Genomic DNA, 15,726 nt, shown 5'->3' with positions numbered 1-15,726 from the left:
CAAAAACTGTTACCTTAATATCATGGCTAGCTTCAAAGGGTGACACTGCTCTCCTTTAAAGCTCTAACCTCAAATGGAACACACAACCATTTCCTCTTTATTTAAATGTTCAAGTTTGGACACACCAGCAGTATGGTTGTGACCAAGCTGGGACAATTCAATGAGACTCTACTATCAGCTCGAATTTAACCATAGCAATGGTCACAGAGAACAGCATACACCTAGATGAGGGTCTGAGCTTCCCTGGCTCTTAAACTGCTCTCACATGGAATTTGTGACTTATTTCAGGACATTATTACCTGTATATCCAAAGAAAAATTGAAGACATGTACACCAAACTGTCAATAGAGGGTCCGGGAGATTAAAATGGGAGAAATTTTGCTCTTTACTTTAGATGTGTGAATTATATAATACATGTGTACCCATACACGCAGGTTGACTCTTTAATTTTGCTTTCATCAAAGTGAATTCTATAATATACATAATTTTGCAACCTGCTTTTTTCTATTTACCCATTTATCACGATAATTTTTAAAAATCAGAAGAATGGGCCAGGTGCGGTGGCTCAAGCCTGTAATCCCAGCACTTTGGGAGGCCGAGGCGGGCGGATCACGAGGTCAGGAGATCGAGACCATCCTGGCTAACACTGTGAAACCCCGTCTCTACTAAAAATACAAAAAGAAATTAGCCGGGCGTGGTGGCGGGCGCCTGTAGTCCCAGCTACTCGGGAGGCTGAGGCAGGAGAATGGCGTGAACCCGGGAGGCGGAGCTTGCAGTGAGCCGAGATCGCGCCACTGCACTCCAGTCTGGGCGACAGAGCGAGACTCCGTCTCAAAAAAAAAAAAAAAAAAAAAAAAAAAAAAAAAAAAAAAAGAATGAATTTCACCTCACTTTTTTACTTTCTGTATAGTATTTCATTTGGGTGAATACATCATAATTTATTTAACTGCCTTCTATTGATGAACAATCACAACATATGATTTTTGTTTAATTGGTTTCTTTTCCTTTTATTAAAAAATGCTTCAGTAAATATATCTGTACATATATATTGTGCACTAATGAAAGTAATTATGTAGGATAGATTTTTACAGGGCAGATTGCCAAGTTACAAAGTATATGTATCTTTTATTCTGATAGAATATCAGTGATTGTGTACAAATAAAACTTGCTTTACCTTGTGTTGTAAAGCACGACTAACACCTTTCAATGCTGCGAGAATCTGTTAATTGGATTTTCCCCTCCATAAAATTGAAGATAGATTAAAATTAAATGGACTAACAGCCTAAATTAGTATTATCTTTTTGGAAAGACAGTTGGTAGTATCCAAGAAAACTAAATTAGTGACTCTCTCACCTAAATTGAGAAAAATCAATATAACCCATGCTAGATATGAGAGACACTTAGCCACAAAGTTTAGCATGTGATTAAATTCAATTCAATAAACCTTCTTGGGATAGCTATAAGACACTAGATTTGAGAGACAGGGCAGCCTGTTGCCTAAGAATGCAAGTACCCAGCTGACTGCCAGGGTTTGAATCAAAGCTCAACCACTTACTAGCTGTACAACTTCAAACGAATCACTCTATGCTCCAATATTCCTATATAGCAAATCTAGATAATATAACATTAGTATCCATCTCAATGATTGTTAACAGCATGAAAAGAGTAAACCCATACAGAGCACACTTAGACCAGCACCTTTCATGTTGCATGTGCTGAATAATGTTACTTAACATTTCCATAGAGACACAAGCAAGCCCTTTTCAAGCAGGGAAGTGTAGGCATAAATTATTGTGATTAAATAAATATAGTAGTAAATGGCAGTATGACTATTCACAAAGAAGCACAGGAATACAGATGTAAGAATAATTAATTACAAGTAGGGACAGAATCTAGACTGGCATGGTCAGAGGAAATTGCAATAAGTGATCTCTCTGAATATACTGTCTTAATCATTCTTTTTTCATTCAACAAATATTCATTGAACACCTACAATATGCCAGATACTCTCTTTATTTATTTTTGGTTTGTATTTATTTATTTATTTTTGAGAAAGAGTCTTGCTCTCTCACCCAGGCTGGAGTCCAGAGGTGCAATCTCGGCTCACTGTAACCTCCTTCTCTCAGGTTCAAGTGATTCTCCTGTCTTGGCCTCCTGAGTAGCTGGGATTACAAGCATGTGCCACCATACCTGGCTAATTTTGTATTTTTAGTAGAAACGGAGTTTCACCACGTTGGTCAGGCTGATCTCGAACTCCTGACCTCGTGATCCACCCTCCTCGGCCTCCCAAAGTGCTGAAATTACAGGCGTGAGATACTGTTTTTAAAAAGTACTTGTGATCAGAACTTATTTGATAGGGAAAATAAAAATTTCAGAGGAAGGAAGGGAAGAAGGAAGGGAGGGAGGGAGGGAGAAGAATAGGAAGAAGAGAGATTAAATAAGCGATATGGATAGAATTGTTTTGATTTGTGGTGGTTACTTTATGTTGGATGATCAGAAAAGAATTGTTTAAGGAGTGGCATTTGAGTTCAACCCTAACTCAAGACAAAAGTCTGCCACTTGAAGATCATGGGGAAGGAAATTCCAGAGAATATTAGAAGCTAATGCAAAGACTCAAAGTTGTGATGAAGTATAATCTGTAAGATGTGAATGTTGATAGGTGGGGAAAGTAAGAAATGAATGATAATTGTTGTACTTATTGATTCAGCAATTAAAAAACCTTATCCTAGGAAGGTAAATTTAAGCAGGTTTGGCAAGAAGGAAATCTAGAGTTCTATTTTGGCCAGATTAAGTTTGAAACATCTATTAGACATCCATGTAGAGATATCAAGAATACATACATACATACTTGGATATACAAATCTAGAGTTTGCAGAGACATTAAACTGGAGATATTTGAGAGGCGTCTCAAAAGGGCACTAATGTGCTTGAAAGAATCCGTTCTTGGCCGAGACTCCCAGATACTCAAGGAACCCTTTCTCACGAATTTACTACAAAGTACCTCATGTGAGAGAAAATTACTACAATCATTTTCCCAAAAACTAGTTAGTCATGTTTCCTGATCCTTTCATAACAAAGAGAGATACATTTAAAGGACTAATATTAAATAACAATATTGTAGGAAAGGACATTTTGCTTACTGGTTCCAGGTTTTGCAATCTCTACTTGGCACACAGATAACCCTTCCTAAGAGTAACAAGGTAACTCCTCTAATCCACTGGATAAAGGTTCACATAAGTTTTATGTATCTAAGCCAAGATACATCATCATATGGTAACAAGTTAACTTATAACTTACCTTTTGTCATCATACTGGTATAAATAATTAATTAACCAGAGTATCATTTTTAGCTTCATATAGTTCACTGGAATTCTGCAAAATACTCCAGCCTTGCTGAAGCTGTCTCAAAGGCTGATGGTTTGGCAGTTATTGGCGTTTTGATGAAGGTGAGTTACAGGTAGTTAAGTTACACAGCTCTGCTTCCAATTAGACCTCAAAATAGAAGGAAATAAGGCAACATATATTTTAGAATTTCTTATTTTAAAGTTCCCATTCAACCGATGACTACAGGTGAAAAAATAGTTCCCTAGGATTTTATTGCTTGGTTTTATCTCTGCTTTTCCCTCTGAGAGAAATGAGTTTCAGGTGCAGGTGAGATAGAAAGGTGTTCATAGGGAAAAAGGAATTTCTATTTCCCAGCTCTTCCAAATTCCCCTTCCTCTAAAATTCCTACCTCATAGACTCTGAAATTTATTAATTTAATATTTCATCAGGAAAGAAATATTATTAAATATTAATAAGGAAACCTGAAACCATAGATTCAGAAATTTATCAATTTAAAATCTCATTAGGAAAGAAATAAAGAGAATTTTTTCTTACAAAGAACATTCAGTTGATTTTTTTAAATGGGAGATGTTGCTCAAATACTCTATAGAAGAATCCCTGAAAAGTTCTACAAAAAAGTTATTATTAAATTGGGTATGCCTGGGTAACTAAGTAACTCTGGAAATTATAGCATCTCTACTTAACCTTTACTGAGCACTTACAATATGCCAAAAACTGTAGTAATGATAAGTAACATAACAGACCAAAATAAGAGATTTGTTTTCATGTCAGTTTTGATAAATTTCTAGATTTTGCCCTGTAAAACTTTGAACATATTGCCAACAATCAAGTTTAATCAAGTTTTTTGTTTGCTACTTTATCCGTAGGTACATATTATAAACAATTTATAGAGTACAAAGGCTCTCAAAGACATACAGCTTGAAAAACTTCTCCTTCTAAAGCAGAGAGAAAATACCTTATCTCTCGTCAGTTGCTAATTGAAAAAAAATTGAAGCTTAGCTAAGCAGTGTTTGATTGACAATAATCTTTATCTCATACTTTATTTTCTTAAATCTCCAGGTTGGTGAGGCCAACCCAAAGCTGCAGAAAGTACTTGATGCCCTCCATGCAATTAAAACCAAGGTAAATACACTAAATAAGTAGTTTAAATCAGAGAACAAGAATTTACAAGTCTATGGAAATCATTTAATGAAGTATTAAAACCGGGAAGTAGGAAGGCGATAGCAAAAGCTACCAACTAAAAATCAAGGTGCTACTTCAACATTGCCTACCTCTGAGAAAGTCTCTAATGCAGGGGATTGTTTTGGTTTTTTGTTTTTCATAGTTATGGTTTATTTATTTCAGCAGAATATGGCCTGTAGAAAAGCAGATTACATAGCCATTTAAATTTGCTTGAAAAACTGTATCTAACAAAATTGTGATTTTCCATTTGACAAATAAAGATATCTCTAGTTTTTTAGCAGTACAAATATTCAGAAGTAAAGGGCATTCTTTTGAGATACGATTGATATACAATCTTTGATAACCATAACTCTCATTAGTCAACTCAAAAAATGGATTTTTTGATATACACAAACTTAGCTTTATTGTTTTAATGGTAAGTAGTTAAAACATAAATCAGAGATTTGTCATTTTTTGCAGCATGGAGAACTGTCATATTTTTGTGTAAAATAAATATGACTTATGCTGATTCTAGAAAAGATTAAACTTAAGTGAGTGTCTTATAAAGTATAAATGACAGAAGATAAAAAATAAGCCCTCAACTCAAGAGTTATCAAAAAAATATGAAAAGAAAATAGAAGGAAATAATTAGTGAAGATAAAAGCAGAAAAGAATAAAATAAGAAAGAAAATTTATGATCGGGTGTGGTGGCTCATGCCTGCAATCCCTGCACTTTGGGAGGCCGAGGCAGGCAGATTGCCTGAGGTTTCAGGATTGAGATTGCAGGAGTTCAAGACCAGCCTGACCAACATAGTGAAATCCCATCTATACCAAAAATACAAAAAATTAGCCAGGCATGGTGGCGCACGCATGTAGTCCTAGCTACTCAGGAGGTTGAGGCGGGAGAATCGCTTGAACCTGGGAGGTGGAGGCTGCAGTGAGCCGAGATTTTGCCACTGCACTCTAGCCTGGGTAACAGAGCAAGACTCTATCTTAAATAAATAAATTTTAAAAAGAAAAATGATGACTAAGTAAGGGGTAAAATTTCATCAATAAATCGAAAAGTTGATTCTTTCGAAGAACAACAAAAAAGTCAGAATATGGGGAAGCTGGATAAAGAGAAAAAAAGCCATACATATAAAACTTTATTAGAAATAAATGGGTTATGACTAAAGATATAGAAGAAAATTTTAAGAGACAAAATTTTTTATAACATTATGCCAATAAATTTGAAAATTTAGATAAAATGGATAATTTTCCAAGAAAATGTGAAGTAAGGGAATTGACTCACAAGGAGTTAGAATACCTAAATAGACTGAGAACCTAAAAGTAAATGTAAACAATAGTCAAAATGTATCTATTAAACGAAAAGACTAGGCCCAGGCCATTTCATGGAAAAGGGTTACTCAACTTTTAAGAAACAATCATGCCAGTGTTAACTAACCTGCCCAGATGAAGGAACAGACAGAAAACTTCCTATCAATTTAATGGAATCGATACCAAAACCGGGTATGAAAACTACAAAACACACAAAACAGAAACATAGCATAAACTTTCTTAGGAATATAGCTAAAGGAAATCCTAACATTTATTATAACAAATCAAATTCAACAGTGTATTAAAAGAGTAGTTTCTGAATTAGTAGCGTATATCCCAAAAATACAAGAATGACTCAATATTAGAAAATCTTAAATTAATTCATTATATTAACTAAAGATGAAGAAAACATCATGATCAACTTGTTAAGTGCTTAAAAATCATTTTATAAAAGTTAATGCCCTTTCTTTAGGATGAAACAAAATGAAAGAAAACTGCCTGAAAACTTCTTGAATTTGATAAAGAATTTTACCTAGAAACTTGTATCAACATTTAACTTCATAGTGAAACACCTGAAGCATTTTCATTTGAATCAGGCACAAGACCAAGCTGCCACTGTGACCATCACAATTGAAAATTATAATAAGGGTCCTAATCAGTGCAACGAAATAATGAAAGAGTACATACTATGACAGATATTGAAATAGCAAAAGCAAAACTATCATTATGTGCAGTTGATATCATCATTAACATCCACCTGAACACTCCAGAAGAATCATCTAAAATACAGAATGCATAAAAGATTAGCATACAAATGTCAGTACATTTCCTATACACCAGTAATAATCAGAAAAGATGATAGGAATAAATAGAATAAAACTAAAACAACCAATATGCATGTCAATAAAGATCTTTGCCATTGAAATAGAATCTGGCATCATTCCTAGAGAAAAAATAAAAGCGTTATACTAGAAGTTAAATATCTTTTAAAGATACAGATTGTAAAAACGTTTTTTGCATCTTTGCTTATCTGCAACCAAATGAAGAAGGAAGAAGATGTCTTGGTCAAAAACTTACATGTAACACATTTTTCATCTTTTTTCTTCTGTTGATATTATTGTTTATACCCACAAACACACCAGTCAAGAAATACTAAATAGTAGAAAAATCAATGACTCTTAGCTAAAATGTCTACATAATGTATAACAAGATAATATAGCATATATATATTCATATAAGTATTTTATATCATGCTGTAATGATGTATTATTTTCTTCCAGGGCAAACGAGCCCCGTTCACAAATTTTGACCCCTCTACTCTCCTTCCTTCATCCCTGGATTTCTGGACCTACTCTGGCTCTCTGACTCATCCTCCTCTTTATGAGAGTATAACCTGGATCATCTGTAAGGAGAGCATCAGTGTCAGCTCAGAGCAGGTAGAGTTGTGAATGAATGGGAACTGGGAATATGTAGCAGGAATATTACTTTAATTGGTAGTATCAGTGAGAGAGATTATTATTTCAGTCAGCTTTGTGAGAAGTTCATTTTTCCTCCCAACTTAAAAATATTAATTCAGGGACATCGGTTTATTAAACTATCCAAAACTGCATTATAATACAATTTTTTTGACCTTTATACAGAAAAAAAATGACTCCCACTACTCTTTCCTCCTTAATAAGGAAATGTCCGACCTGTTAAATATCTTCTTAAGCATTTCAGAAATAAAAGAAAAACTGTGTGGACATTTCAATAAGATTTTGGGGAACTGTGGCTGTAAGCTGGCATACCTTGATAGTTGGCAAAATATTTTTGTTCCTTTTGTGGAGCTTAAACTTTGAAATATTCAGCAAAATATCTCATTAACTGTTGTGTATAATTGTGATTACAGTAAGTATCATTGGTTGCTCAACCACTTTTATTATGTACCTTACATATGTTTTGGTAGCCAATTCTCATAACAAACCTACAGGACAAGCATTGTAGCCTGCTGCTAACTGACATTTGTTGAGCACATGCTGTATGTCAAGCATCATTCTAAGGGCTTTGCATGTATTAACCCGTTTAATCTTCACAACAACACAGTGAAGTAAGTGCTATATGGAAACTAAGGTACCAAGCTAATACATCACTCGCCCAACATACCCCAGCTGAAATTAAAAAGTTGATACTTTAACCCAGTCATCAATAATTAAAGCAAAATGCCTGGTTCAAAGGAATGAATGTAGAGGATTTAGGGCTTTCTCTCTTCCTATTAGTGATATCACTGCAATTTCTAACTCAGTTTTCTAAATATCAGTGCATTAGTAATACTGTAAATAAAACGCTTTATGCATCTTTAAAAACTTTTTATTTTTAAAATATTTTATCCTTCCAGCTGGCACAATTCCGCAGTCTTCTATCAAATGTTGAAGGTGATAACCCTGTCCCCATTCAGCGCAACAACCGCCCAACCCAGCCTCTGAAGGGCAGAACAGTGAGAGCTTCATTTTGATGAGTCGGAGAAGAAACTTGTCCTTCCTCAAGAACACAGCCCTGCTTCTGACATAATCCAATAAAACAGTAATTTTTAAGAAACAAATGTATTTCAATATTAGCAAGATAGCACGCCTTCAAATCAACCCGTAAAACTAAGAAACTTACATTTTAGTTCTTACTGCTTAATTCAAGTAATCATTAGTAAGCTAGCAAATAGTAATCTGTAAGCATAAGCTTCTGCTTAAATTCAAGTTTAGTTTGAGGAATTCTTTAAAATTACAACTGAGTGATTTGTATGTCTATTCTTTTCAGTTTATTTGAACTAATAATGTTATCTCTTTCTATTGTGCATTCAGTTTCTAAAACCACTAAGTTTCTACTCCATTTACATTAAAAAATCTTACTTTACTTGCAAGAGTATTTTGCCTCAAATGTAACAACCTAAGAGCAACTGAAGATAAAATACTGAGAAATTCATTTGCTTACTCCTGAAGACAAAAATACAGCTGAGATGACAACTGGATTTAATATAATTATGCTGGCCCAACATTGCTACCATTTGTGTTGTCTGTGATCAAAAAGATTATCTTTTATATAGGAGGATGATGCTTCTGGATATTGCTTTCACTTCTTCTCCCCACGTTAGCAAGGACAATGCTTCTCTGCCATTATTACAACTAGTTAGTTTGCATGCAGAATCTTTACTTTAAAATTGGAAGAAAAGTCACAAGTGAGTGGTTTATAAAAATGCTAAAGAAGTCAGCCGGGCACGGTAGCTCACGCCTGTAATCCCAGCACTTTGGAAGGCCGAGGCGGGCGGATCACAAGGTCAGGAGATTGAGATCATCCTGGCTAACACGGTGAAACCCTGTCTCTACTAAACAAAACACAAAAAATTAGCAGGGCGTGTTGGCGGGCCCCTGTAGTCCCAGCTACTCTGGAGGCTGAGGCAGGAGAATGGCCTGAACCCGGGAGGCGGAGCTTGCAATGAGCCGAGATCGCGCCACTGCACTCCAGCCTGGGCAACAGAGCGAGACTCCGCCTCAAAAAAAAAAAAAAAAAAAAAAAAAAAAAAGCTAAAGAAGTCATTTGTGCTTAGAATCATATAGAAACATCATGCAATCTTTTAATCAGATGTGCACTTCACCTTATGCTGTTTTTATCTTTAATTGACACACAATAATTGTACATATTTATGGAGTACAATGTGGTGTTTTTGTTTGTTTTTTGAGACAAGGTCTCACTCTGCCAGCCAGGGTGGAGTGTGATGGTGTGATCATAGCTCACTGCAGCCTCAAACCCCTGGGCTCAAGAATCCACCCACCTCAGCCTCTTGAGTAGTTGGGACTACAGATGCATGTCACCATGCCAGCTTAATTTTTTAATTTTTTTTTGTAGAGACATGGTGTCTCTATGTTGCCCAGGCAAGCAGTGTGATATTTTGATTCATGTATACAATGTGTAATGATCAAATCAGGGTAATTAGCATATCCATTACCTCAAACATTTATCATTTCTTCGTGTTGAGAATATTCAAAATCCTTTCCTCTAGCTATTTTAAAATATACAATAAATTATTGTTCATCATAGTCACCCTATTATGCTGTAAAACACTAGAACTTATTCCTCCGATATTGCCGAAGCCATATCTACATCCAGAATTCTACAAATCCTGTGTCCAGTGTTTCATCTTGTTATTTACTTTAGTTATCTCATTTGAAGTAGTAGAGACCAAGCCCAATTGTTCATTTCTGTAAATTTTAGTAAAATTACTTAAAAAACCATAAGCAGATTCTTCGTTGCTCTAAGTAAGCCTCTCTGCAAAGGCTGTGTTTGTTTTAGACCTAAAAACCATACTAAGAGACTTCTTCTGAAATATCTGACTTGGGGCCTAGAATTTAGGTGAATCCTCTTTATTAAAATGTAACTTGTTTTTATTTTCTTTTTAATCAAAATTGATTTGTTTTTCCACACAAAGTTGGGAAATTTAGAATTTATTCATTGAAAAAAAATACAAATATAATGGACTCAAATAACACATTAGCTCTGCCCCCATATGCAATCTCTAAATATAAAATACTTTCTTTGCAAAGGAATCCAACTCTGTATGATACTCTATATATGCCAAATATTGAGAAAGCCTGCAACACTTATACCTGGCCTAGGATGTTATTACTTTACATGAGTTGTATTGATAGGATTTTAATTATAAAGTTATCAAAAGCTCTCAAAAGGTGAGTGCTAAAGAGGGATATGAGCTTAAGTTGAGAAATACATTTGCAAAAGATGTTCATTTGAAAACATTTTCTGAAAAGAAATTAAATGATTTAGAAATAAGTTTCATAGGAAGGATCTGAAAAACACTTGACTTGATGGTCCATATATTTTTGAAGAAGGTTAAAATGGATTCCAGCATTTAGATATGTCTGTAAGTCTTATTACAGAAAGGGCAAAAATGTGACAAAAAATACATTATGACCATCAAACATTATCCCTAAGGCAAATGCCAACTGGGGAGCATGTTTCCCCCTACTGCCTCTGCCAGAATTTCATATATTTGGCAGAACTCCTGAGATGCATTATGAATTTCTCTGAAGTAGCCGATAAAAACAGCTGTTGAGAGAAGGTATGTGAACTAGGCATTGGATCATCTGAGAGTGTAACTCATATGTGTCACTGACTCACCCTCCTCTTGTACGTCCTCATCCTTTGTCAACTTACGTCAAGAATTTAAACATCCTGAAAGGACTCTCTGGTTTTTCCATGATGTTTAGCAGCTGACCTTCTTTATGCCGCATCTATTGGCATCTAGAATGATAAGCCAGCTGGTGAGGCCCAGCGTGGGCTCAAGGATAAAGAGTGCTTCTACTCCATTCTGTTTTCTGTCTTTTCATTCGCCCTTCAGAAATACCCCGCTGTACACTTATCACTATGGCACCCTTCTGCTGAACTGTGAGTCCAAAATATTTTCTACGTTGTTCATATTTTCTACATTGTTCACTTATGTAAGGTTTAGCAAATGACTCAAAATACATTAAATTCATCATAATAGGAATTAGGGCAAAGGAAATAAAGAAAAAGAAATATCTTCATTAAATTTAATTTCCTTACATGACTCAAAAGAGCAGATATCTATTTATTATAACTCTAAGAACTCCCTATCCGTGGTCTTTCTCTGTTTTGTGGTGGCAGATTCCTACCAATATGTGATTAAAGCTATGAAATTTCTTTTCCTTACCAAAAAAAGTTACATAATCAAATATAGCCAAAATTTTGCAATGAGTCTTAGAATGTTTAGAAACTCAACCTTTTGCTTCCTTTCCCATCACAAAGTCATTCCTGAATCTCAGAAAAAGATCCCTGCTCTAAACTATTTAAAAACTTAAAAATGGACTCCAAGGCTCTCTTGATCTTGCATCCTAGTGTAATATTTATTTTTGCTTTTCTACCTCATTCTTTATAACACGTACCTACAAATGGAATGACAGTATATTTCTGGTATCATTCATGAATTATCTTTTATTTCTTTCTCCTCTAAAAGTATTACTTTGGGTTGATGTAAGGTTTCATTGTAGAAGAGATATAAAAAGATTTTTTTAAAAAAGAGAACCCAAACCTTAGTGAATTGTTTATTACTGGTAATAAAAGATTACAAATGAGAATAAAAGGGCATAGAAGAGAAACTTTGACTGAGGAAGACATCATCGGATAAATAAAGGGCCAAAATCATTTTAAAAGCCATCAATATTCTCTGCATCCAAGACCATGAAAGCATAAGGAAATACTTATTTTATAAGCATTATCTTCTTGATTATCTATAAACCCCAAATGTTTATTTACCAACTGATCTCCATGAGACACTGCACGGATTTTCTTATTACTCTTAATATAGTTACCAATTTTTAATCTCAGTAGATACACAAAGAGATAGGCAGACAGACAGACATAGCTACTGTATAAATGAGTATATCTACTTTGGCAAAATGGAACTATGGATATAGGTATTTAACCAATTAACAAAAGGTAGCTGATTTTGTGTTCCTAGAGTTAAAGCTAAGGAAAAAAATAAAAAGAGTAAAAAATATTTTAATAGAAATACAACATATTTGAAAGAAATGTGGAGAAGTAGCCATAGGATTCTTGTATAAAATCTTGCTTTCAATAAAGAAGTAAGTCATAAGGAGTAACTTAGAGTCTTAAAAACATGTGCACACTCTCACCATGTACCAAAACAGTGAACTGGTGAACAAACGACTTGTGTTTGAAGACTTTAGAATGCTCCGATCAGAAGTGCACTTACTAGATGTTGCAGGGAGTCAGGAACCCGGAATGGAGGGACCAGCTGGAGCTGCAGCAGACAAACATAAGTTGTGAAGATTTCATTTTAATATGGACATTTATCAGTTCCCAAATAATACTTTTATAATTTCTTATGCCTGTCTTACGTTAATCTCTTAATCCTGTTCTCTTCATAAGCTGAGGATGTACATCACCTCAGGGCCACTGTGATAATTGTGTTAACTGTACAAATTGATTGTAAAACATGTGTGTTTGAACAATATGAAGTCAGTGCACCTTGAAAAAGAACAGAATAACAGTGATTTTTAGGGAACAAGGGAAGACAACCATAAGGTCTTACTGCCTGTGGGGATGGGCAAAAAGAGCCATATTTTTCTTCTTGCAGAGAGCCTATAAACAGACGTGCAAGTAGGGATGATATCACTAAATTCTTTTCCTACCAAGGAATATTAATATTAATACCCTGGAAAGGAATGCATTAGTGGGGGGAGGTCTATAAATGGCCACTCTGGGAATGTCTGTCTTGTGCAGTTGAGATAAGGACTGAGATACACTCTGGTCTCCCACAGAACCCTCAGGCTTACTAGGGTGGGGAAAAACTCTGCCCTGGTAAATTTGTGGTCAGACCGATTCTCTGCTCTTGAACCTTATTTTCTGTTGTTTAAGATGTTTATCAAGACAATACATGCACCACTGAACACAGACCCTTAACAGTAGTTCTGCTTTTGCCCTTTGCCTTGTGATCTTTGTTGGACCCTTATCAGTAGTTCTGCTTTTGCCCTTTGTCTTGTTCCCTCAGAAGCATGTGATCTTTGTTAGACCCTTATTAGTAGTTCTGCTTTTTGCCCTTTGAAGCATGTGATCTTTGTACCTCCTGCCTGTTCTTATATCCCCTCCCCTTTTGAAATCCTTAGTAAAAAACTTGAACTTGAGGCTCAGGTGGGCATCACGGTCCTACTAACATGTGATGTCACCCTCAGCGGCCCAGCTGTAAAATTCCTCTCTTTATACTGTCTCTCTTTATTTCTTAGCCAGCTGACACTTATGGAAAATAGAAAGAACCTACATTGAAATATTGGGTGTAGGTTCCCCCAATAACTAGAGTTCTCTCACAATGGCATCTTGGATGCTAATCCCCTAACTATGAGAAGATAGATATAGCAGTTATGTTAGAGAAGAACAAACTTTAAATGGCTTTATTTTTTCTCTCAAAAACTAGAGTATATCTTTCCCAAGTCACTAATAAATATTTTAATACCCCTTACAGGTAGAAGCATGTTATGCTATTTAGGTATGTTACCTTCTATTATGTTATTAGACAACCTAAATTGCCAGCAGAAGCAAACATGCATAACAGAATCATATGGTGCTAGAATAACATTTAGCTACTTAAAAAAAAAATAGTTAGAACCTGATCTCACTCATATATTAAAATATATCCAAGATGGGTTAAATTTTTCAACAAAATCATTAATATGCTAGAAAATGCATAAATATTTAAATAATATCTGGTAGGAGAATTTTATTCAAAAACACCAAAGGCAAAACCCAGGAAATGGCAGAATAATTGATTGAACTGTGAAAAATTAAATATGTTGGTTGGCACAAGTATACATATGTAACAAACCTGCACGTTATGCACATGTACCCTACAACTTAAAGTATAATAATAATAAATAAATTAAAAAAAAAAGAAAAGAAAAATTAAATATGTTGGTAAAAGCAGCAACAATAAAAAAATTTAATGAAAAGGAAAATGACAACTGGGAATAATGTTTCAATATAACTGGCATCCACAGGAACAATGTCCTTGTTATGTAAAAAGCTTTCACAAGTTTTAACATAAAAATTGAATTTCCAAGACAAAATGTCAAGAAGACATAAAGAGGCAATTTAGTAAAGAAGAAATACAAATAATAAATAAATACGTTTTTAAATGACCCAACTTAATAATCAAAGAATTACAGATTAAAATAATGTTCTATCATTCTTTACATTCTTTAAATTAGTAAAGATTTTTAAATACACAGTGCTGTCAATGATGCAAAGAAGTAAGAGCTGTCGTACGTTGCTGAGAAGAGCATAAATTGGTACCATCTGTTCACTATTAATACAAAGGGTGTGTTCCAGAAGAAGTCTTATTATAAAAAATCATGTCGGCCGGGCGCGGTGGCTCAAGCCTGTAATCCCAGCACTTTGGGAGGCCGAGACAGGCGGATCACGATGACAGGAGATGAAGACCATCCTGGCTAACATGGTGAAACGCCGTCTCTACTAAAAAAGTACAAAAAAACTAGTCGGGCGAGGTGGTGGGCGCCTGTAGTCCCAGCTACTTGGGAGGCTGAGGCAGGAGAATGGTGTAAAACCCGGGAGGCGGAGCTTGCAGTGAGCTGGGATCCGGCCACTGCACTCCAACCTGGGCGACAGAGCGAGACTCCGTCTCAAAAAAAAGAAAAAAAAGAAAAAAAAATCATGTAACAAAAAACCATAGATTCAATATAAGAAAAAAAGAGTTAAGTGGCAAAATTTTAAACTTGCTATAATAAGGTTCGCTTATCCATAACTTTGGCTTCAAAGGCTATGTGAACCTTTATTAGGTTTATGATCTTAAATTTACATTTTTATCCAAGACTGTTTCAAATGCCCATGTCCAATGCTTATTTGATATCTCCATTTAGATGTCACAAGAACATCTCAAACTACTCAAACCACGGTTCATGATGCCCTCTCAAAGCTGGTTCCCACCAGCCCCACTGCGCACAGAGATGATGAGGCACGAGGAGCTTCCTGTAGCTCAGGGACTGCTTGGCACAGTGGAAATCATAAAACATGGCTCTAATCAATGTCACCACTGAGCTTGATGTGATCCCTTCCTTCTAATTTTTCAACCATAATATTTTTCTTATCATTATCCTCCTCTTTTTTTCTGTTATCAAGAGCAGTGTTCTTGGACTAAACTTCCTATGTCACAAGCTACCTCCTACATTTTTCCTTTTACAGGGACGATAATACCTACCACATGAAGAAATAGATGTATTTCTAGTTCCAGTTCCATATTCCCAGGAAAAGCACCCCAGTTGGCTTGGATGGGACCCAGCTATGGTCCTATCAACTGTGGTTGGACATGGG

At 35.3% G+C, this 15,726-nt stretch overlaps 1 protein-coding gene across 2 annotated transcripts in view; it reads left to right on the top strand.

Moving 5' to 3' along the window:
* Positions 1-8,713, top strand: part of LOC102126955 (carbonic anhydrase 1) — a 51,534-nt gene extending 42,821 nt beyond the window's left edge. For both annotated transcript variants that reach the window (XM_005563641.5, XM_045398461.3), the window contains 4 exons: positions 3,351-3,446; positions 4,405-4,467; positions 7,104-7,259; positions 8,198-8,713. In XM_005563641.5, the coding sequence (XP_005563698.2) occupies positions 3,351-3,446; positions 4,405-4,467; positions 7,104-7,259; positions 8,198-8,314 (432 nt within the window). In that variant the 3' untranslated portion in view covers positions 8,315-8,713. The remainder of the gene's footprint in view (positions 1-3,350; positions 3,447-4,404; positions 4,468-7,103; positions 7,260-8,197) is intronic.
* The last annotated feature ends 7,013 nt before the right edge of the window (positions 8,714-15,726 follow it).

The sequence above is a fragment of the Macaca fascicularis genome, chromosome 8 (assembly GCF_037993035.2).
Source record: "Macaca fascicularis isolate 582-1 chromosome 8, T2T-MFA8v1.1".
NCBI lineage: Eukaryota > Metazoa > Chordata > Mammalia > Primates > Cercopithecidae > Macaca > Macaca fascicularis.
Note: the sequence above shows the minus strand (reverse complement) of the source record. Positions and strands in the feature narration are given on the sequence as shown.